Source organism: Balaenoptera acutorostrata, chromosome 4 (assembly GCF_949987535.1).
Source record: "Balaenoptera acutorostrata chromosome 4, mBalAcu1.1, whole genome shotgun sequence".
In the NCBI taxonomy this organism is placed as follows: domain Eukaryota; kingdom Metazoa; phylum Chordata; class Mammalia; order Artiodactyla; family Balaenopteridae; genus Balaenoptera; species Balaenoptera acutorostrata.
Window position 1 is genome coordinate 40,782,279 of NC_080067.1, and position 25,011 is coordinate 40,807,289.

At 38.2% G+C, this 25,011-nt stretch overlaps 1 protein-coding gene across 1 annotated transcript in view; it reads left to right on the forward strand.

The window, feature by feature from the left end:
- GMPS (guanine monophosphate synthase) overlaps positions 1-25,011 on the forward strand; it is a 91,088-nt gene that overhangs the window by 51,880 nt on the left and 14,197 nt on the right. The window contains exons 6-9 of the mRNA XM_057545440.1: positions 7,855-8,048; positions 8,450-8,615; positions 23,246-23,397; positions 24,500-24,673. Coding sequence (XP_057401423.1) covers positions 7,855-8,048; positions 8,450-8,615; positions 23,246-23,397; positions 24,500-24,673 — 686 coding nt within the window. The remainder of the gene's footprint in view (positions 1-7,854; positions 8,049-8,449; positions 8,616-23,245; positions 23,398-24,499; positions 24,674-25,011) is intronic.

The following is a 25,011-nucleotide window of genomic DNA, read 5'->3' on the forward strand; positions in this document are numbered from 1 at the left end:
ACATATTAGTGTATACATGTCAATCCCAATCTCCCTATTCATCTCCCCCCCCACCACTTTCCCCCTGTGGTGTCAATACATTGGTTCTCTACATCTGTGCCTCTATTGCTGCCCTGCAAACCAATTCCTCTGTACCATTTTTCTAGGTTCCACATATATGCATTATTATACGATACTTGTTTTTCTCTTTCTGACTTATTTCACTCTGTATGAGAGTCTCTACATCCATCTACATCTCTACAAATGACCCAATTTTGTTCCTTATTATGGCTGAGTAATATTCCATTGTATATATGTACCACATCTTCTTTATCCATTTGTCTGTCGATAGGTATTTAGGTTGCTTCCATGGCCTGGCTATTGTAAATAGTGCTGCAGTGAACATTGAGGTGCATGTGTCTTTTTGAATTACGGTTTTCTCTGGGTATGTGGCCAGTAGTGGGATTGCTGGGTCATACGGTAGTTCTATTTTTAGTTTTTTAAGGAACCTCCATACTGTTCTCCATAGTGGCTGTATCAGTTTACATTCCCACCAACAGTGCAAGAGGGATCCCTTTTCTCCACACCCTCTCCAGCATTTGTTGGTACATTTTCTGATGATGCCCATTCTAACTGGTGTGAGGTGTTACCTCATTGTAGTTTTGATTTGCATTTCTCTAATAATTAGTGGTGTTGAGCAGCTTTTCATGAGCCTCTTGGCCATCTGTATGTCTTCTTTGGAGAAATGTCTATTTAGGTCTTCTGCCCATTTTTTGATTGGGTTGTTTGTTTTTTTACTGTTGAGCTGCATGAGCTGTTTATATATTTTGGAGATTAATCCTTTGTCCATTGATTCGTTTGCAAATATTTTCTCCCATTCTGAAGATTGCCTTTTTGTCTTGTTTATAGTTTCCTTTGTTGTGCAAAAGCTTTTAAGTTTCATTAGGTCCCGTTTGTTTATTTTTGTTTTTATTTCCATTACTCTAGGAGGTGGGTCAAAAAAGAGGTTGCTGTGATTTATGTCAAAAAGTGTTCTTCTTATGTTTTCCTCTAAGAGTTTTATAGTGTCTGGCCTTACATTTAGGCCTCTAATCCATTTTGAGTTTATTTTTGTGTATGGAGTTATGGAGTGTTCTAATTTCATTCTTTTACATGTAGCTGTCCTGTTTTCCCAGCACCACTTATTGAAGAGGCTGTCTTTTCTCCACTGTATATTCTTGCCTCCTTTATCAAAGATAAGGTGACCATATATGCGTGGGTTTATCTCTGGGTTTTCTATCCTGTTCCATTGATCTTTATTTCTGTTTTTGTGCCAGCACCATATTGTCTTGATTACTGTAGCTTTGTAGTATAGTCTGAAGTCAGGGAGACTGATTCCTCCAGCTCCGTTTTTTTCCCACAAGACTGCTTTGGCTATTTGGGGTCTTTTGTGTCTCCGAATTTTAAGTTTTTTTTGTTCTGGTTCTGTAAAAAAAATGCCACTGGTAATTTGATAGGGATTGCATTGAACCTATAGATTGCCTTGGGTAGTACAGTCCTTTTCACAATATTGATTCTTCCAATCCAAGAACATGGTATATCTCTGCATCTGTTTGTGTCATCTTTGATTTCTTTCATCAGTGTCTTATAGTTTTCAGAGTACAGGTCTTTTAACTCCTTAGGCAGGTTTATTCCTAGGTATTTTATTCTATTTGTTGCAGTGGTGAATGGGATTGTTTCCTTAATTTCTCTTTCTGATCGTTTGTTGTTAGTTTATAGGAATGCAAGAAATTTCTGTGTATTAATTTTGCATCCTGCAACTGTACCAGTTTCATTCATTAGCTCTAGTAGTTATCTGCTGGCATCTTTAGGATTCTCTATGTATAGTATGTCATCTGCAAACAGTGACAGTTTTACTTCTTCTTTTCCAATTTGTATTCCTTTTATTTCTTTTTCTTCTCTGATTGCCGTGGCTAGGACTTCCAAAACTATGTTGAATAATAGTGGCGAGAGTGGATATCCTTGTCTCGTTCCTGATCTTAGAGGAAATGCTTTCAGTTTTTCACCATTGAGAATGATGTTTGCTGTGGGTTTGTCATATATGGCTCTTATTATGTTCAGGTAGGTTCCCTCTATGCTTACTTTCTGGAGAGTTTTTATTGTAAATGGGTGTTGAATTTTGTCAAAAGCTTTTTCTGCGTCTATTGAAATGATCATATGGTTTTTATTCTTTAATTTGTTAATATGGTGTATCACATTGATTGATTTGCATATATTGAAGAATCCTTGCATCCCTGGGATAAATCCCACTTGATCACAGTGTATGATCCTTTTAATGTGTTGCTGGATTCTGTTTGCTAGTATTTTGTTGAGGATTTTTGCATGTATATTCATCAGTGATATTGGTCTGTAATTTTCTTTTTTGCTAGTATCTTTGTCTGATTTTGGTATCAGGGTGATGGTGGCCTCATAGAATGAGTTTGGGAGTTTTCCTTCCTCTGCAATTTTTTGGAAGAGTTTGAGAAGGATGGGTGTTAGCTCTTCTCTAAATGTTTGATAGGGTTCACCTGTGAAGCCATCTGGTCCTGGACTTTTCTTTGCTGGAAGATGTTTAATCAGAGTTTCAATTTCATTACTTGTGATTGGTCTGTTCATATTTTCTATTTCTTCCTGGTTCAGTCTTGGAAGGTTATATCTTTCTAAGAATTTGTCCATTTCTTCCAGGTTGTCCATTTTATTGGCATGAAATTGCTTGTAGTAGTCTCTTAGGATGCTTTGTATTTCTGCGTTGTCTGTTGTAACTTCTCCTTTTTCATTTCTAATTTTATTGATTTGAGTCCTCTCCCTGTTGATGAGTCTGGCCAATGGTTTATCAATTTTGTTTATCTTCTTAAAGAACCAGCTTTTAGTTTTATTGATCTTGCTATTGTTTTCTGTTTCTATTTCATTTATTTCTGCTCTGATCTTTATGATTTCTTTCCTTTTACTAACTTTGGATTTTGTTTGTTCTTCTTTCTCTAGTTCCTTTAGGTGTAAGGTTAGATTGTTTATTTGAGATTTTTCTTGTTTCTTGAGGTAGGTATGTATTGCTATAAATTTCCCTCTTAGCACTGCTTTTGCTGCATCCCATAGGTTTTGGATCATCGTGTTTGCATTGTCACTTGTCTCTAGGTATTTTTTGATTTCCTCTTTGATTTCTTAAGTGATCTCTTGGTTATTTAGTAACTTATTGTTTAGCCTCCATGTGTTTGTGTTTTTTATGTTTTTTTTCCCTGTAATTCATTTCTACTCTCATAGCTTTGTGGTTGGAAAAGATGTTGATATGATTTCAATTTTCTTAAATTTACTGAGGCTTGATTTGTGACCCAAGATGTGATCTATCCTGGAGAAGGTTGTGTGTGCAAATGAGAAGAAAGTGTAATCTGCTGTTTTTGGATGGAATGTCCTATAAATATCAATTAACTCTATCTCGTCTATTGTGTCATTTAAAGCTTGTGTTTCCTTATTAATTTTCTGTCTGGATGATATGTCCATTGGTGTAAGTAAGGTGTTAAAGTCCCCCACTATTATTGTGTTACTGTTGATTTCTTCTTTTATAGCTGTTAGCAGTTACCTTACGTATTGGGGTGCGCCTATGTTGGGTGCATATATATTTATAATTGTTATATTTTCTTCTTGGATTGATCCCCCCTTGATCATCCTTCCTTGTCTCTTGTAACATTCTTTATTTTTAAGTCTATTTTATGTGATATGAGTATTGCTACTCCTGCTTTCTTTTGATTTCCATTTGCATGGAATATCTTTTTCCATCTCCTCACTTTCAGTCTGTTTGTGTCTGTAGGTCTGATGTGAGTCTCTTGTAGACAGTATATATATGGGTCTTGCTCTTCTATCCATTCATTGAGCCTGTGTCTTTTGGTTGGAGCATTTAATCCATTCACATTTAAGGTAATTATCGATATGTATGTTCCTATTAACATTTTCTTAATTGTTTTGGGTTTGTTTTTGTAGGTCCTTTTCTTCTCTTATGTTTCCCACTTAGAGAAGTTCCTTTAGCATTTGTTGTAGAGCTGGTTTGGTGGTGCTGAATTCTCTTAGCTTTTGCTTGTCTGTAAAGCTTTTGATTTCTCTGTCAAATCTGAATGAGATCCTTGCTGGCTAGAGTAATCTTGGTTGTAGGTTCTTCCCTTTCATCACTTTAAGTATATCATGCCACTCCCTTCTGGCTTGTAGAGTTTCTGCTGAGAAATCAGCTGTTAACCTTATGGGAGTTCCCTTGTATGTTCTTTGTCGTTTTTCCCTTGTTGCTTTCAATAATTTTTCCTTGTCTTTAATTTTTGTCAAATTGATTATGTGTCTAGGCGTGTTTCTCCTTGGGTTTATCCTGCCTGGGACTCTCTGCTCTTCCTGGATTTGGATGGCTATATCCTTTCCCATGTTAGGGAAGCTTTCAACTATAATCACTTCAAATATTTTTTCGGGTCCTTTCTCTCTTTGTTCTCCTTCTGGGACCCCTGTAACGCGAATGTTGTTGTGTTTAATGTTGTCCCAGAGGTCTCTTAGGCTGTCTTCATTTCCTTTCATTCTTTTTTTTTTATTCTGTTCTGCGGCAGTCAATTCCACCATTCTCTCTTCCAGGTCACTTATCTGTTCTTCGACCTCTGTTATTCTGCTGTTGTTTCCTTCTAGTGTATTTTTCATTTCCGTTGTTGTATTCTTCATCTCTCTTTCTTTGTTCTTTTATTCTTCTAGGTGTTTGTTCTTTAATTCTTCTAGGTCTTTGTTATACATTTCTTGCATCTTCTCAATCTTTGCCTCCATTCTTTTTCCGAGGTCCTGGATCATCTTCACTATCATTATTCTGAATTCTTTTTTTGGAAGGTTGCCTGTCTGCATTTAGTTATTTTTCTGGGGTTTTATGTTGTTCCTTCATCTGGTACAAAGTCCTCTGCCTTTTCATCTTGTCTGTCTTTCTGTGAATGTGGTTTTCCTTCCAGAGGCTGCAGAATTGTAGTTCTTCTTGCTTCTGCTGTCTGCCCTCTGGTGGATGAGGCTATCTAAGTGTCTTGTGCAAGCTTCCTGATGGGACAGACTGGTGTTGGGTAGAGCTCTGTGTTGCTCTGGCTGGCAGAGCTCAGTAAAACTTTAATCTTCTTGTCTGTTGATGAGTGGGTCTGGGTTCCCTCCTGTTGGTTTTTTGGCCTGAGGTACCCAGCACTGGAGCCCACCCAGCTCTTTGGTGGGGCTAATGTCAGACTCTGGGAGGGCTCAAGCCAAGGAGTACTTCCCATAACTTCTGTTGTCAGTGTCCTTGTCCCTATGGTGAGACACAGCCACCCCCCACCTCTGCAGGAGACCCTCCAACACTAGTAGGGAGGTCTGGTTCAGTCTCCTATGGGTCACTCCTCCTTCCCCGGGTCCCGACACACACACTACTTAGTGTGTGCCCTACAAGAGTGGAGTCTCTTGTTTCCCCCAGTCCTGTCGAAGTCCTGCAGTCAAATCACGCTAGCCTTCAAAGTCTGATTCTCTAGGAATTCCTCCTCCTGTTGCCGGACCCCCAGGTTGGGAAGCCTGACGTGTGGCTCAGTACCTTCACTCCAGTGGGTGGACTTCTGTGGTATAATTGTTCTCCAGTTTGTGAGTCACCCACCCTGCAGTTATGGGATTTACTTTTATTGTGATTACGCCCCTCCTACCATCTCATTGTGGCTTCTCCTTTGTCTTTGGATGTGGGGTATCTTTTTTGATGAGTTCCAGTGTCTTCCTGTCAATTATTGTTCAGCAGTTAGTTGTGATTCCAGTGCTCTTGCAAGAGGGAGTGAGTGCACGTCCTTCTACTCCGCCATCTTGAACCAATCTTCCTAAAGAACTTCTTTTAATATTTCTTGCAAGGTAGTCTCCTGGCAACAAACGGCCTCAATTTTTGTTCGTTTGAGAAAGTTTTTTATTTTTCCTGCATTTTTGAAGTGTAATTTCTCAGGGCACAGAATTTTAGGTTGGTGGGTTTTTTTCTCCCAACTGTTTTTAAAATTTAACTTTTCCAGCTTTATTGAGGTATAATTGACAAAATTGTAAAATATTTAAAGGGTACAATGTGATGATTTGATATACATTGTGAAAGGATTTTTCCCCACTGAGTTAATTAACCCATCCATCACCTCACATACAGTTGATCCTTGAAAAACACGGTTTTGAACTGTGTGGGTCAACTTATACGTGGATTTTTTTCGCTAAATGTGTCCTTCAGTATTATGTGATCTGTGGTTGGTTGAAACTGTGGATGTGGAATTGCAGATCCAGAGGGCTGACTGTAAAGTTATATGCAGATTTTTGACTGCACAAAGGGTAGGTAACCCTAAGCCTTGCATTGTTCAAGGGTCAACTGTATTTACTTTTTTTTGGTGAGAACATTTAATTTCTACTCTCTTAACACTGTATTGGATCACTGAAATTTGCTATCAGCTATAGTCACCATATTATACATTAGATCCTCAGACCTTATTCATCTTAAACCCAAGAATTTGTACCCTTTAACCAACCTCTCCCTATTCCCCTCATCCCCCAGTTCCTAGGTCACCACTTTTCTACTTTGCCACTTTTGATAGAGATTGAATTCAGTCTGTAGATTACTTTGGTGAGAATTGACATTTTAGTAGTAGTAATTATTCTAATCCATGAACATGGAATATCTTTTTATTTTTTCCTTCCTCAGTTTCTTTCATCAAGGTCTTACAATGTTCAGTGTACAGATCTTTCACCTTTTTGGTTAAATTTATTCCTAAGTGTTTTATTCTTTTTGATTTTGTTGATGGCAATGTTTTCTTAATTTCTGCTGCTGATAGTTTGTTGTTGGTACACACACAATTGATTTCTGTAGGTTGATTTTCTTTTCTGCAAGCTTGCTGAAATAATTTATTAGTTCTAACAGCATTTTGGTAGAATCTCTAGGGCTTCCTAGAGACAGTGTTGTGGCATCTGCAAATAGAGACAGTTTTACTTTTTCGTTTTCAATATGGATGATTTTATTTCTTTTTTCTGGCCTGACTGGTCTGGCTAGGACGTCCAGTACTTGTTGAATTCTTGTTTTGTTCCTGATCTTAGAAGAAAAGCTTTTCACCACTGAGTATGTTAATTGTGGACTTGTTGTATATGGCCTTTATTATGTTGAGGTACGTTCCTTCTCTACCCAGTTTGTTGAGAGTTTTTATCACGTATGATGTTGAATTTTATCTATTGCTTTTTCTGTATCTATTGAGATGACCATATTTTTATCTTTCATTTTGTCAGTGTGATATATCACACTGATTGTCAGATGTTGAAACCCTGGAATAATATCTCAGAGCCATAGATACGGGGAAGTACATGTCTATGTAAAACATCTAAACATCTGCTGCTTTATAGATGATAAAGTGTCAGAAACACATTAATCAAGTCAATGAAGTTATATTTGGTTAATAGTACCCAAGAAAGAAACACTTAGAATATTCTGATAGGTTTAATGTATGAGGATGTTCTAATATAGAAAATTGGTACCTGCACATTGCATGTGAAGGCATATGGGACCGAGATCTAAAATCGAGTTATCACTGCATTAAATAGACAAGACAATTGCAGTGACCTAGGTAGAGAAGTGAGGGTACTGTGAATTATCTCTGTAGGACTTATTTCAAGGTCATGTAGTTCATTAATTGCTGTATAAGGAAAGACCTTTATAAAGCTGCACCATGGCAATGTAGTTTTTATTTGTATTTTTTTCCCCCATAGCTAAAAATCCACTAATTTGTATCAGTTTCCACATTTATGGAGGAAGAAGTTGTGAGGAATTACTGTGGGTTCTGGTTGAGTCTTTTCAGTAGGAAAAATTTTTAATTTATGATTATTTTCTCTATAAAGGTATAGCAAATGAATCTAAAAAATTATATGGAGTCCAGTTCCACCCTGAAGTTGGCCTTACAGAAAATGGGAAAGTAATACTGAAAAATTTCCTCTTCGACATAGCTGGGTGCAGTGGGACCTTCACTGTGCAGAACAGAGAACTTGAGTGCATTCGAGAGATCAAAGAGAGAGTCAGCACATCAAAAGTTTTGGTAAGCAATTTACATCTGAAAGTCTATAAATTTATGTCAGGGATATTAGAACTCAGAGTTGGCTTACTCAGCGTAGCCCTTAAATTTTGACTGGGTGATCATGTGCTTTTGAGTTGAACTGTTTCAGAGTGCTCTTTCAGTTACCATACATACCTTTCGTACAGACAGTGGTTGTTTTTGTTTTTGTTTTGTTTTGTTTTTTTGGCTGTGCTGCACAGCTTGTGGGATTTTAGTTCCCCGACCAGGGATTGAACCTGGGTCCTTGGCAGTGAGCATGGAGTCCTTACCACTGGACCGCAGGGAATTCCCCAAACAGTGTTTTTAGGTAGTAATTTAAGCTGATAACTTTTATCTTCTTTTTCCTTATTCTACTCAGTTTGACTTTTCATTTCACCCTGTAGGTTTTGCTCAGTGGTGGAGTAGACTCAACAGTTTGTACAGCTTTGTTGAATCGTGCTTTGAACCAAGAGCAAGTCATTGCTGTGCACATTGATAATGGCTTTATGAGAAAACGAGAAAGTCAGTCTGTTGAAGAGGCCCTCAAAAAGCTTGGAATTCAAGTCAAAGGTATTGAACTCCAGAAAAGTTAATTTACATGTCAGAACTTGTTTAATCAAATCTAGCGTATGATTAAGTGAGCACATTGCCTTAACCAAGTACAGTTTTCCCACTAAGCTGATGGTTGAAAATGTTTTTTATTTTTACCTTGTAATTACTTTTGGTTCAAGAGGGGTCACAGTATAAATTTGGAAACTTGATTACTCCTAATGTTATATATACATCAGTAAGTTACCATTTTCCAGCTACTATTCTGTTCTTTTTGTTCATCTTCTTAGGCCTTAACTGCTTTTACGTTTGTAGATATCTTTTATACTTTAAAAAAACAAGATGTAAGCAATAGCTATAGTGAAATTAAGTCAGTAGTTTAATGATATAAACTACATATTATTGATTTAATTGGAATTGATGCCAAAAGGTTGAGTATAAAATGAAGAGTTGTAGTTAAACATGAAGTAAAGATGAGTCTATTTCTTTCTCCTTTGGAAACGTCACTAAAATAACAGTGCAGTCATAAAACATGTATAATGCCAGAAAGATGAGGAATAGGGAGGAGGTAATAGCAGTCTGATGGTTTCAACAAAATGTTGGAAAGTGAAAAGCAGATGGATTATGCAGATTTTGTCTGTTAAGCTAATGAAGCTTAAATTTCAGGACTGCTCACTAGCCAAGCCTTTTCTAAAATCTGGGGAAGGACCCTAGTAGTGTCTTCTCATAGTTACAATTTTTATGCAATTTGCAAGTAAGATATTTTAATAATTTGCAGTTAAGTTAGATTACTTTTTCTTTCCACTCTAACTTGCTCTCTTTTGGGTGGTTTTGTAGTGGTTGTAGGCATTTTGGGATTGCTCTAAGAAAACATTGAGTTGGGGATACATTTAGTCCGGCTTTGGTGCTATATTTGTGATTTGCAGTGTTTCTGTGTATAGTTGATAGTTTATGTTAGCTGTGCTAGTATTAACTTGTGATTTAAAAAATGCCTGATTTGTTATTCTTTTTCTTGAAGGGGGCATCCAAATTGTTTAAGTTTCAGCCCCACAGAAATCTGCATCTGTCCTTGTTAACTGACATAGTAGAATAGAGGACTCCAAAACCTTGGGGTGTGGGGTGAGGGAAGGAAGCCAACAAAACAGAAGACTTATGTGTAGGCTCAGGAGTTGGAAACATTGGCTCCCCTATGGGGCCTGGTTCACTGGGTTAGCCTAAAATGGATTGGTTAAAAATCTGAGAAGCAGATCCTTTTTCCTTAAAACAGGAACACACTGCTGCTATCCCTCCTCATCAGAAGACTGTGGATTTATTCTCTAGAGACTCTAGGCTAAACAAGAGAGATTTTGGTCTTGGGCATATCAATACCAGGCATCGCTGAGGGTGGAAGTAAGATTAAGTAAAAATCTTATGTACTGAATTGTATCTCCCTCCCCCTTGCCACTTCCTCTGTTCAAACTATCACAATGCTGATAAGCAGGAAATTGGAGGTGTCTTCTCTGGGTAATTGACCAGCTTAAGAGAAAGACCTACAAATTGACTGATGTCCTCCAGTGAAGTAGCCAGGTGCCTTGGCATCTTATAGTGAAGCCCACCAATTGTTCAGCCTTACTACCAAATAAAGATCCTAGTTTTTTTAATTCTTTGCTCTTTAAAAGGACAACCAGGGGTGACGTTTGAGTGGGAGGCGGGGCCTAGGCTCAGGACACATACAGCCAGAAAAGACCTTCGGGGCAGGGCCTAGGCAGGGCGATATTCAAGAATGGGGCGAGGCCTCTTCTTAGGACCTCTGCGGAAGGGGAGAGGCAGCACGGCCAAAGGGGGGCCTCTGGAGTGTGGGGTTTGGAGAGACAGCAGAAGGTAGAAGAACTACAGTCCTGCAGCCTGTTGAACAAAAACCACCTTCACAGAAAGACAGACAAAATGAAAAGGTAGAGAATTATGTACCAGATGAAGGAACATGATAAAACCCCAGAAAAACAATTAAATGAAGTGAAGATAGGGAACCTTCCAAAAAAAGAATTCAGAATAACGATAATGAAGATGATCCAGACCTCGGAAAAAGAATGGAGGCAAAGGTCGAGAAGATCCAAGAAATGTTTAACTAAGACCTAGAAGAATTAAAGAACAAACACCTAGAAGAATTGAAGAACGAACAGATAAACAATACAATAACTGAAATGAAAAATACACTAGAAGGAAACAATAGCAGAATAACTGAGTCTGAAGAACAGATAAGTGACCTGGAAGACAGAATGGTAGAATTCACTGCCGTGGAACCGAATAAAGAAAAAAGAATGGAAAGAAATGAAGACAGCCTAAGAGACATCTGGTACAACATTAAATGCACCAACATTCACATTATAGGGGTCCCAGAAGGAGAACAGAGAGATAAAGGACCCGAGAAAATATTTGAAGAGATTATAATCAAAAATTTCCCTAATATGGGATACGAAAATGCCACCCAAGTCCAAGAAGCGCAGAGAGTCCCAGGAAGGATAAACCCAAGGAGAAACATGCCGAGACACATAGTAAGCAAATTGACAAAAATGAAAGACAAAGAAATATTATTCAAAGCAACAAGGAAAAAATGACAAAGAACAAGGGAACTCCCATAAGGTTAACAGCTGATTTCTCAGCAGAAACTCTACAAGCCAGAAGGGAGTGGCAGGATATATTTAAAGTGATGAAAGGGAAGAACCTACAATCAAGATTACTCTAGCCAGCAAGGATCTCATTCAGATTCGACAGAGAAATCAAAAGCTTTACAGACAAGCAAAAGCTAAGAGAATTCAGCATCGGCAAACCAGCTCTACAACAAATGCTAGAGGAACTTCTCTAAGTGGGAAACATAAGAGAAGAAAAGGACCTACAAAAACAAACCCAAGGGGCTTCCCTGGTGGCTCAGTGGTTGAGAATCTGCCTGCCAATGCAGGGGACATGGGTTCGAGCCCTGGTCTGGGAAAATCCCACATGCCGCGGAGCAGATGGGCCCGTGAGCCACAATTACTGAGCCTGCGCGTCTGGAGCCTGTGCTCCGCAACAAGAGAGGCTGCGATAGTGAAAGGCCCGCGCACCGCGATGAGGAGTGGCCCCCGCTTGCCGCAACTAGAGAAAGCCCTCGCACAGAAACGAAGACCCAACACAGCCATAAATAAATAAAATTAAAAAAAAAAACAAACCCAAAACAATTAAGAAAATGGTAATAGGAACATACATATCGATAATTACCTTAAATGTGAATGGATTAAATGCTCCAACCAAAAGACACAGGCTCGCTGAATGGACACAAAAGCAAGACCCATATATATGCTGTCTACAAGAAACACACTTCAGACCTACGGACACAAACAGATTGAAAGTGAGGGGATGGAAAAAGATACTCCATGTAAATGGAAACCAAAGGAAAGCTGGATAGCAATACTCATATCAGATAAAATAGACTGTAAAATAAAGAATGTTGCAAGAGACAAGGAAGTTCACCATATAATGATCAAGGGATCAATCCAAGAGGATATAACAATTACAAATATATATTCACCCAGCATAGGAGCACCTCAATACATAAGGCAAATGCTAACAGCTGTAAAAGAGGAAATCGACAGTAACACAGTAATAGTGGGAGACTTTAACACCTCATTACACCAATGGACAGATCATCCAGACAGAAAGTTAATAAGGAAACACAAGCTTTAAACGAGTTAAGTGATATTTATAGGACATTCCATCCAAAAACAGCAGATTACACTTTCTTCTCAAGTGCACACAGAACATTCTCCAGGTTAGATCACATCTTGGGTCACAAATCAAGCCTTGGTAAATTTAAGAAAATTGAAATCATATCAAGGATCTTTTCCGACCACAGTGCTATGAGATTAGAAGTCAATTACAGGGAAAAAAATGTTAAAAAACACAAACACATGGAGGCTAAACAATAAGTTACTAAATAACCAAGACGTCACTGAAGAAATCAAAGAGGAAATCAGAAAATACCTAGAGACAAATACCAACAAAAACATGATAATCCAAAACCAATGGGATGCAGCGAAAGCAGTTCTAAGAGGGAAGTTTATAGCAATACAATCCTATCTCAGGAAACAAGAAAAATCTCAAATAAACAATCTAACCTTACACCTAAAGGAACTAGAGAAAGAAAAACAAACAAAACCCAGTTAGTAGAAGGAAAGAAATCATTTTCAGATCAGAAATAAATGAAATAAAAAAGGGGGAATGCTAGCAAAGATCAATAAAAATAAAAGCTGGTTCTTTGAGAAGATAAACAAAACTGATCAACCTTTAGCCAGACTCATCAAGAAAAAGAGGGAGAGGACTCAAATCAATAAAATTAGCAATGAAAAAGGTAATGTTACAACAGACACCGCAGAAATACAAAGCATCCTAAGACACTGCTACAAGCAACTCTGTGCCAATAAAATGGACAACCTGGAAGAAATGGACAACTTCTTTTTTTTTTTTTTTTTTTTTTAAAGATTTATTTTTTTATTGATTAATTGATTGATTGATTGATTGCTATGTTGGGTCTTCGTTTCTGTGCTAGGGCCTTCTCTAGTTGTGGCAAGCGGGGGCCACTCCTCATCACGGTGCGCGGGCCTCTCACCATCGCGGCCCCTCCTGTTGCGGAGCACAGCTCCAGACGCGCAGGCTCAGTAATTGTGGCTCACGGGCCCAGCCGCTCTGCGGCATGTGGGATCTTCCCAGACCAGGGCTCGAACCCGCGTCCCCTGCATTAGCAGGCAGACTCCCAACCACTGCGCCACCAGGGAAGCCCTGGACAACTTCTTAGAAAGGTATAACCTTCCAAGACTGAACCAGGAAGAAATAGAAAATATGAACAATCCAATCACAAGTAATGAAGTTGAAACTGTGCTTAAAAATCTTCCTGCAAAGAAAAGTCCAGGACCAGATGGCTTCACAGGTGAATTCTCTCAAGCATTTAGAGAAGAGCTAACACCCATCCTTCTCAGACTCTTCCAAAAAACTTGAGAGGAAGGAACACTCCCAAAATCATTCTATGCGGCCTCCATCACCAGATACCAACACCAGACAAATATACTACAAAAAAAGAAAATTACAGGCCAGTATCACTGATGAATATACATGCCGAAATCCTCAACAAAATACTAGCAAACAGACTCCGGCGACGCATTAAAAGGATCATAAACCATGATGAAGTGGGATTTATCCCAGCGTTGCAAGGATTCTTCAATATACACAAATCAATAAATGTGATACACTATGGTAACAAATTGAAGAATAAAAACCATATGATCGTATCAATAGATGCAGAAAAAGCTTTTGACAAAATTCAACAGCATTTTTGCTAAAAATAAAAACTGTCCAGAAAGTGGGCATAGAGGGAACCTATCTGAACATAATAAAGTCCATATACGACAAACCCACAGCAAACATCATTCTCAATGGTGAAAAAATGAAAGCATTTTCTCTAAGATCAGGAACAAGGCAAGGATGTCCACTCTCGCCGCTATTATTCAACATAGTTTTGGAAGTCCTAGCCATGGCAATCAGAGAAGAAAAATAAAAAGATACAAACTGGAAAAGAAGAAGTAAAACTGTCACTGCAGATGACATGATACTTATACATAGAAAATCCTAAAGATGCCACCAGAAGACTACCAGAGCTAATCAATGAATTTGGTAAAGTTGCAGGATACAAAATTAATGTACCGAAACCTCTTGCATTCCTGTACACCAACAACAAAAGATTAGAAAGAGAAATTAAGGAAAGAATTCCATTCACTATTACAACAAATAGAATAAAATACCTAGGAATAAACCTACCTAAGGAGTTGAAAGACCTGTACTCAGGCGGCTAAGAGCGCGGACCCCAGAGACGGGCATGAGACGCTAAGGCTGCTGCTGCAGCCACCAGGAATCCTGTGTGCAAGCACAGGTCACTATCCACACCATCCCTCCCGGGAGCCTGTGCAGCCCGCCACTGCCAGGGTCCCATGATCCAGGGACAACTTCCCTGGGAGAACACACGGCATGCCTCAGGCTGGTGCAACGTCCCTGTGGCCTCTGACGCCACAGACTCACCCCGCATTCCGTACTCCTCCCTCCCCCTGGCCTGAGTGAGCCAGAGCCCCCGAATCAGCTGCTCCTTTAACCCCGTCCTGTCTGAGTGAAGAACAGATGCCCTCAGGTGACCTACACACAGAGGTGGGTCCAAATCCAAAGCTGAACCCCAGGAGCTGTGCGAACAAAGAAGAGAAAGGGAAATTTCTCCCAACAGCCTCAGGAGCAGTGGATTAAATCTCCACAATCAACTTGATGTACCCTGCATCTGTGGAATACCTGAATAGACAAGGAATCATCACAAATTGAGGAGGTGGACTTTGGGAGCAACGATATGTATATATATATTTTTCCCTTTTTCTCTTTTTGTGAGTGTGTATGTGTATGGTTCTGTGTGTGATTTTGTCTGTATAGCTTTGCTTTTACCATTTGTCCTAGGCTTGTGTCTGCCCGTTTTTTTTTTAAGTACTTAAAAAATTTTTTTTAATAATTATTTTTTATTTTAATAACTTTATTTTATTTTATTTTATTTTATCTTCTTCTTTCTTTTCTCCCTTTTTTTCTGAGCCTTGTGGATGACAGGCTCTTGGTGCTCCAGCTAGGCGTCAGGACTGTGCCACTGAGGTGGGAGAGCCAAGTTCAGGACACTGGTCCACAAGAGACCTCCCAGCTCCACGTAATATTAAACGGCAAAAATCTCCCAGAGATCTCCATCTCAACGCCAAGACCCAGCTCGACTCAATGACCAGCAAGCCACAGTGCTGGACACCCTATGCCAAACAACTAGTAAGACAGGAACACAACCCCATCCATTAACAGAGAGGCTGCCTAAAATCATATTAAGGCCACAGACACCCCAAAACACACCACCAGATGTGGACCTGCCCACCAGAAAGACAACATCCAGCCTCATCCACCAGAACACAGACACTAGTCTCCTCCACCAGGAAGCCTACACAACCCACTGAACCAACCTTAGCCACTGCGGACAGACACCAAAAACAACGGGAAGTACGAACCTGCAGCCTGCGAAAAGGAGACTCCAAACACAGTAAGTTAAGCAAGATGAGAAGACAGAGAAACACACAGCAGATGAAGGAGCAGGGCAAAAACCAACCAGACCTAACAAATGAAGAGCAAATATACAGTCTACCTGAAAAAGAATTCAGAATAGTGATAGTAAAGGTGATCAAAAATCTTGGAAATAGAATGGAGAAAATACAAGAAACGTTTAACAAGGACCTAGAAGAACTAAAGAGCAAACAAACAGTGATGAACAACACAAAAAATGAAATTTAAATTTCTCTAGAAGGGATGAATAGCAGAATAACTGAGGCAGAAGAACGGATAAGTGACCTAGAAGATAAAATAGTGGAAATAACTGCTACAGAGCAGAATAAAGAAAAAAGAATGAAAAGAATTGAGGACAGTCAGAGAACTCTGGGACAACATTAAACACACCAACATTCGAATTCTAGGGGTCCCAGAAGAAGAAGAGAAAAAGAAACGGACTGAGAAAATATTTGAAGAGATTATAGTTGAAAAGTTCCCTAATATGGGAAAGGAAATAGTTAATCAAGTCCAGGAAGCACAGAGAGTCCCATACAGGATAAATCCAAGGAGAAACACACCAAGGCACATATTAATCCTACTATCAAAAATTAAATACAAATAAAAAATATTAAAAGCAGCAAGGGAAAAACAACAAATAACACACCAGGGAATCCCCATAAGGTTAACAGCTGATCTTTCAGCAGAAACTCTGCAAGCCAGAAGGGAGTGGCAGGACATATTTAAAGTGATGAAAGAGAAAAACCTACAAACAAGATTTCCCAGCAGGGATCTCATTCATATTTGATGGAGAAATTAAAACCTTTACAGACAAGCAAACGCTAAGCGAATTCAGCACCACCAAACCAGCTTTACAACAAATGCTAAAGGAACTTCTCTAGGCAGGAAACACAAGAGAAAGAAAAGACCTACAATAACAAACCCAAAACAATTAAGAAAATGGTCATAGGAACATACATATCGATAATTACCTAAAATGTAAATGGATTAAATGCTCCCACCAAAAGACATAGAGTGGCTGAATGTATACCAAAACAAGACCCGTATATATTCTGTCTACAAGAGACCCACTTCAGAACTAGGGACACATACAGACTGAAAGTGAGGGGATGGAAAAAGATATTCCATGCAAATGGAAATCAAAAGAAAGCTGGAGTAACAATTCTCATATCAGACGAAATAGACTTTTAAAAAAAACTATTACAAGAGACAAAGAAGGACACTACATAATGATCAAGGGATCAATCCAAGAAGAAGATACAACAATTGTAAATATTTATGCACCCAACATAGGAGTACCTCAATACAAATGGCAAATGCTAACAGCCGTAAAAGAGGAAATCGACAGTAACACAATCATTGTAGGGGACTTTAACACCCCACTTTCACCAATGGACAGATCAACCAAAATGAAAATAAATAAGGAAACACAAGCTTTAAATGATACATTAAACAAGATGGACTTAATTGATATTTATAGGACATTCCATCCAAAAACAACAGAATACACATTCTTCTCAAGTTCTCATGAAACATTCTCCAGGATAGATCATATCTTGGGTCACAAGTCAATCCTTGGTAAATTTAAGAAAATTGAAATCGTATCAAGTATCTTTTCCGACCACAATGCTATGAGACTAGATATTAATTACAGGAAAAAATCTGTAAAAAATACAAACACATGGAGGCTAAACAATACACTACTTAATAACCAAGAGATCACTGAAGAAATCAAAGAGGAAAGCAAAAATTGCCTAGAAACAAATGACAATGAAAACACGACGACACAAAACCTATGGGATGCAGCAAAAGCAGTTCTAAGAGGGAAGTTTATAGCAATACATTCCTACCTTAAGAAACAAGAAACATCTCAAATAAACAACCTAACTTTACACCTAAAGCAATTAGAGAAAGAAGAACAAAAGAACCCCAAAGATAGCAGAAGAAATCATAAAGATTAGATCAGAAATACATGAAAAAGAAATGAAGGAAACGATAGCAAAAATCAGTAAAACTAAAAGCTGGTTCTTTGAGAAGATAAACAAAATTGATAAACCATTAGCCAGACTCATCAAGAAAAAAAGAGACAAGATTCAGATCAATAGAATTAGAAACGAAAAAGGAGAAGTAACAACTGACACTGCAGAAATACAAAGGATCATGGGAGAGTGCTACAAGCAACTATATGCCAATAAAATGGACAACCTGGAAGAAATGGACCAATTCTTAGAAAGATACAACCTTCCAAGACTGAACCAGGAAAAAATAGAAAATATGAACAGACCAATCACAAGCACTGAAATTGAAACTGTGATTAAAAATCTTCCAGCAAACAAAAGCGCAGGAGCACATGGATTCACAGGTGAATTCTATTCAAACATTTAGAGACGAGCTAACACCTATCCTTTTCAAACTCTTTTCAAAAATATAGCAGAGTGAGGAACACTCCCAAACTCATTCTACAAGGCCACCATCACCCTGATACCAAAACCAGACAAAGATGTCACAAAGAAAGAAAACTACAGGCCAATATCACTGCTGAACATAGATGCAAAATCCTCAACAAAATACTAGGAAACAGCATCCAACAGCACATTAAAAGGATCATACACCATGATCAAGTGGGGTTTATCCCAGGAATTCAAGGAATCTTCAATATACGCAAATCAATCAATGTGATACACTGTATTAACAAATTGAAGGAGAAAAACCATATGATCATCTCAATAGATGCAGACAAAACTTTTGACAAAATTCGCCACCCATTTATGATAAAAACCCTCCAGAAAGTAGGCATAGAGGAAACTTACCTCAACGTAATAAAGGCCATATATGACAAACACACAGCCAACATCGTCCTCAATGGTGAAAAACTGAAACCATTTCCAGTTAAGATCAGGAACAAGACAAGGTTGCCCACTCTCACCACTGTTATTATTCAACATAGTTTTGGAAGTTTCAGCCACAGCAATTAGAGAAGAAAAAGAAATAAAAGGTATCCAAATCAGAAAAGAAGAAGTAAAGATGTCACTGTTTGCAGATGACATGATACTATACATAGAGAATCCTAAAGACCTAAAGATGCTACCAGAAAACTACTAGAACTAATCAATGAATTTGGTAAAGTAGCAGGGTACAAAATTAATGCCCAGAAATCTCTTGCATTCCTATACACTAATGATGAAAAATCTGAAAGAAAAATTAAGGAAACACTCCCATTTACCATTGCAATAAAAAGAATAAAATATCTAGGAATAAACCTACCTAAATAGACTAAAGACCTGTATGCAGAAAAGTATAAGACACTGATGGAAGAAATTAAAGATGATACAAATAGATTGAGAGATATACCATGTTCTTGGATTGGAAGAATCAACATTGTGAAGATGACTCTACTACCCAAAGCAGTCTACAGATTCAGTGCAATCCCTATCAAACTACCAATGGCATTTTTCACAGAACTAGAACAAAAAATTTCACAATATGTATGGAAACACAAAAGACCCCGAATAGCCAAAGCAATCTTGAGCAAGAAAAATGGAGCTGGAGGAATTAGGCTCCCTGACTTCAGAGTCTACTACAAAGCTACAGTAATCCATACAGTATGGTACTGCCACAAAAACAGAAATATAGATCAATGGAGCAGGATAGAAAGCCCAGAGATAAACCCATGCACATATGGTCACCTTATGTTTGATAAAGGAGGCAAGCATATATGGTGGAGTAAAGACAGCCTCTTCAATAAGTGGTGCTGGGAAAACTGGACAGCTACATGTAAAAGAATGAAATTAGAACACTCCCTAACACCATACACAAAAATAAACTCAAAATGGATTAAAGACCTAAATGGAAGGCCAGACACTATCAAACTCTTAGAGGAAAACATAGGTAGAACACTCTGTGACATAAATCACAGCAAGATCCTTTTTGACCCACCTCCTAGAGTAATGGAAATAAAAACAAAAATAAACAAATGGGACGTAATGAAACTTAAAAGATTTAGCACAGCAAAGGAAACCATAAACAAGACCAAAAGACAACCCTCAGAATGGGGGAAAATATTTGCAAATGAAGCAACTGACAAAGGATTAATGTCCAAAATTTACAAGCAGCTCATGCAGCTCAATATCAAAAAAACAAACAACCCAATCCAAAACCAGGCAGAAGCCCTAAATAGACATTTCTCCAAAGAAGATATACAGATTGCCAACAGACACATGAAAGAATGCTCAACACCATTAATCATTAGAGAAATGCAAATCAGAACTACAATGAGATATCATCTCACACCAGTCAGAATGGCCATCATCAAAAAATCTACAAACAATAAATCTTGGAGAGGGTGTGGAGAAAAGGGAACCCTCTTGCCCTGTTGTTGGGAATGTAAATTTATACAGCCACTATGGAGAACAGTATGGACGTTTCTTTCAAAACTAAAAATAGAACTACCATACGACCCAGCAATCCCTCTACTGGGCATATACCCTGAGAAAACTATAATTCAAAAAGAGTCATGTATCAAAATGTTCATTGCAGCTCTATTTACAATAGCCAGGACATGGAAGCAACCTAAGTGTCCATCAAGAGATGAATGGATAAAGAAGATGTAGCATATATATACAATGGAATATTACTCAGCCATAAAAAGAAATGAAATTGATTTATTTGTAGTGAGGTGGATGGACCTAGAGTCTGTCATACAGAGTGAAGTAAGTCAGAAAGAGAAAAGCAAATACCGTATGCTAACACATATATATGGCATCTAAAAAAAAAAAAAGAGGTCATGAAGAACCTAGGGGCATGTCAGGAATAAAGACACAGACCTACTAGAGAATGGACATGAGGGTACGGGGAAGGGGAAGGTTAAGCTCTGACAAAGTGACAGAGTGGCATGGGCATATATACACTACCAAACATTAAATAGGTAGTGGGAAGCAGCCGCATAGCACAGGGAGATCACCTCCGTGCTTTGTGACCACCTAGAGGGGTGGGTTAGGGAAGGTGGGAGGGATGGAGACTCAGGAGGGAAGAGATATGGGGACATATGTGTATGTATAACTGATTCACTTTGTTATAAAGCAGAAAGTAACACACCATTGTAAAGCAATTATACTCCAATAAAGTTTTTTTTTTTAAAGTGAATTAGAAAAAAAAAAAAAGACCTGTACTCAGAAAGTTATAAGACACTGATGAAAGAAATCAAAGATGATATAAACCGATGGAGAGATATACCATGTTGTTGGATTGGAAGAATAAATATTGTGAAAATGACTATGCTCCCTAAAGCAGTCTACAGATTCAGTGCAATCCCTATCAGATTACTAGTGGCATTTTTTACAGAACTAGAACAAAAAAATCTTAAAATCTGTATCTCTGTATGGAGATACAAAAGACCCCGAATAGCCAAAGCAATCTTGTGGGGAAAAAACGGAGCTGGAGGAATCAGACTCCCTGACTTCAGAGTATATTGCAAAGCTACAGTCATCAAAACAGTATGGTACTGGCATTAAAAACAGAAATACAGATCAATGGAACAGGATAGAAAGCCCAGAGATAAACCCACGCACCGATGGTCAACTGATCTATTAGAAAGCATCAAGGATATACAATGGAGAAAAGACAGTTTGTTCAATAAATGATGATGGGAAAACTGGAAAGCTACATGTAAAAGAATGAAATTAGAACACTCCCTAATGCCATACACAAAAATAAACTCAAAATAGATTAAAGACCTAAATGTAAGACCAGACACTGTAAAACTCTTAGAGAAAAACATAGGAAGAACACTCTTCGACATAAATCACAGCAACATCTTTTTTGACCCACCTCCTAGAGTAATGGAAATGAAAACAAAAATAAACAAATGGGACCTAATGAAACTTCAAAGCGTTTGCACAGCAAAGGAAACTATAAAGAAGGCAAAAAGACGAAAAGACAACCTTCAGAATGGGAGAAAGTATTTGCAAACAAATCAACGGACAAAGGATTAATCTCCAAAATATATAAACAGCTCATGCAGCTCAATATTAAAAAAACAACCCAATCAAAAAATGGGCAGAAGACCTAAATAGACATTCTCCAAAGAAGACATACTGGTGGCCAAGAGGCACATGAAAAGCTGCTTAACATCACTAATTATTAGAGAAATGCAAATCAAAACTACAACGAGGTATCACCTCACACCAGTTAGAATGGGCGGCATCATCAGAAAATCTACAAACAAATGCTGGAGAGGGTGTGGAGAAAAGGGAATCTTCTTGCACTGTTCATGGGAATGTAAATTGATACGGCCACTATGGAGAACAGTATGGAGGCTCCTTAAAATACTAAAAATAGCATTACCATATGATCTAGCAATCCCACTACTGGGCATATACCCAGAGAAAACCATAATTCAAAAAGATACATGCACTCCAATGTTCATTGCAGCACTATTTATAATAGCCAGGTCATGGAAGCAACCTAAATGCCCATTAGCAGACGAATGGATAAAGAAGATTTGGTACCTATATACAGTGGAATATTACCCAGCCATAAAATGGAACAAAATTGGGTCATTTGTAGAGACGTTGATGGACCTAGAGACTTTCATACAGAGTGAAGTAAGTCAGAAAGGAAAAAGAAATATTGTATATTAACTCATGTATGTGGAGTCTAGAAAAATGGTGCAGGTGAACTGGTTTGCAAGGCAGAAATGGAGACACAGATGTACAGAACAAACGTATGGACACCAAGGAGGGAACGTGGGGGTGGTGGTGGGGGGGTGGGATGAATTGGGAGGTTGGGATTGACCTATGTACACCAATATGTATAAAATAGGTAACTAATAAGAATCTGCTGTATAAAAAATAAACTAAAATTTAAAAAAAAATAAAGAGACAACCAAGGATCGCTAAATATATGTTTATAGACCTCAGTTTTTCAAGAGACTGGTCAGTGTGCACTTCTGAGGACTTTGATCCCCATGTATGTACCACTGCTTTGATTCCCTTGGGGTTATGCTTCTTGTTGGGGTTTTTGCTTGTTGCTGTGGTGAAGCACTGAATAAGAGGGAAAGCAATTAGCATAATTTGTGATATTATGGCCCTAGATAATTAATATTTATTTATTTATTTGGTTGCACCAGGTCTTAGTTGTAGCAGGCGGGCTCCTTAGTTGTGGCTTGCTGGCTCCTTAGTTGTGTCATGCGAACTCTTAGTTGTGGCATGCATGTGGAATCTAGTTCCCTGACCAGGGATAAAACCCAGGCCCCCTGCATTGGGAGCATGGTGTCTTAATCACTGTACCACCAGGGAAGTCCCCGGCCCTAGAATTAATGCCACAGGATTCTCAATGGAACAAGATTCAGTGAGTGCCTGTGTATGGACTCTGTCAGTCATAGTTTACTGGTAGTTCTGGAATATGTAGGCAAATTAAGGGGGGATCAGAGGATCCATCTAGGTTTTCTTTTTGTAGTTTGACCTATCATTTATGATTTTCAAAAATCATGTTAGTTTAAAACATGCTTCTCTCCTCTTACCCAGTGATAAATGCTGCTCATTCTTTCTACAATGGAACAACAACTCTACCAATATCAGATGAAGACAGAACTCCACGAAAGAGAATTAGCAAAACCTTAAATATGACTACCAGTCCCGAGGAGAAAAGAAAAATCATTGGGGATACTTTTGTTAAGGTACCTTTTTAATAGCCTCAATGTGTACTATTTTCGATGTGAGTTTTAGTATTCTTTTTCCCTATCATTATACCAAATAACCAAATTTTGTGACTAATTTTGATTCTTTTGTTGGCTAAGAGTTTTACCATATATTGCTATTATACTGACTTAGTAGAAACTGTTTTATGTTTTTAAAAAACATATGTACTTATGTTTTCAGTTTGTTGTTTTCATTGCGTAAGAATAGATATTTTCAGTTGATATTAGATTTTAGTTCTTTGGGTATTTCAGTGGCTAGATTTTTTTAAGCTTTTGATGGGAATGTTCATATACCTTTTTGAATCACATTAAGCATGTGTTTTGAGGGTTTTTTTGACTTTTTAAAAATTTTATTAATGTATAGTTGGTTGACATTGACAATGTGTTTTTTTAAAATTTTTATTGCTAATATTTTGTCTCTTTTTTTTTTTTACAACTTTATTGGAGTATAATTGCTTTACAATGTTGTGTTAGTTTCTGCTGTATAACAATGTGAATCATCTATATGTATACATATGTTCCCCATACCCCCTCCCTCTTCAAGTCTCCTTCCCACCCTCCCTATCCCACCCCTCTAGGTGGTCACAAAACACCGAGCTGATCTCCCTGTGCTATGTGGCTGCTTCCCACTAGCTATCTATTTTACATTTGGTAGTGTATATATGTCCATGCCACTCTCTCACTTCGTCCCAGCTTCCCCTCCCCGCCCCCATCCCATCCTCAAGTCCATTCTCTACATGTGTGTCTTTATTCCTGTCCTGCCACTAGGTTCCATCAGAATCATTTTTTTTTTTAGATTCCATATATATGTGTTAGCATACAGTATTTGTTTTTCTCTTTCTGACTTACTTCACTGTGTATGACAGACTCTAGGTCCATCCACCTCACTGCAAATAACTCAATTTCGTTTCTTTTTATAAGCATGTGTTCTTAAAGGAGTTTATTTTGGAGGATAGTAGATTTCATCTCCTGGTCAATATTGCAAAAGGACTCTTAAGAAATTTAGCTGAAAGTATAAAATTTTGCTGTCTTTTAGAAGAATTCATCTCTTAGAAGGCTGTTTTACTCCTGTTGTTTATAGATTGCCAATGAAGTAATTGGAGAAATGAACCTGAAACCAGAGGAGGTTTTCCTTGCCCAAGGTACTTTACGGCCTGATCTAATTGAAAGTGCATCCCTTGTTGCAAGTGGCAAAGCTGAACTCATCAAAACCCATCATAACGACACAGAGCTTATCAGAAAGTTGAGAGAGGAGGTAAAAGCTTATGAGAACTTTCGCATAAAACCTCCCTCCCTTAACCATTTTTAAGTGTACAGTTCAGTAGTGTTAAGTATATTTGTATTGTTGTGAAACAGATCTCTGTAACTTTTTCATTTTTCAAAACTGAAACTCTATACCTGTTGAGCAACAGCTACCCTTTTCTCCCTCTCCCTAACCCCTGGTAACCTACCATTCTAATTTCTGTTTCAATGAATTTGACTACTTTAAATACCTCATAAGTGAAATCATAACAGCATTTGTTTTTTTGTGACTGGCTTATTTCACTTAGTGTAAGTCCTCAAGTTTCATCCATATTGTAGCATGTGATAGGA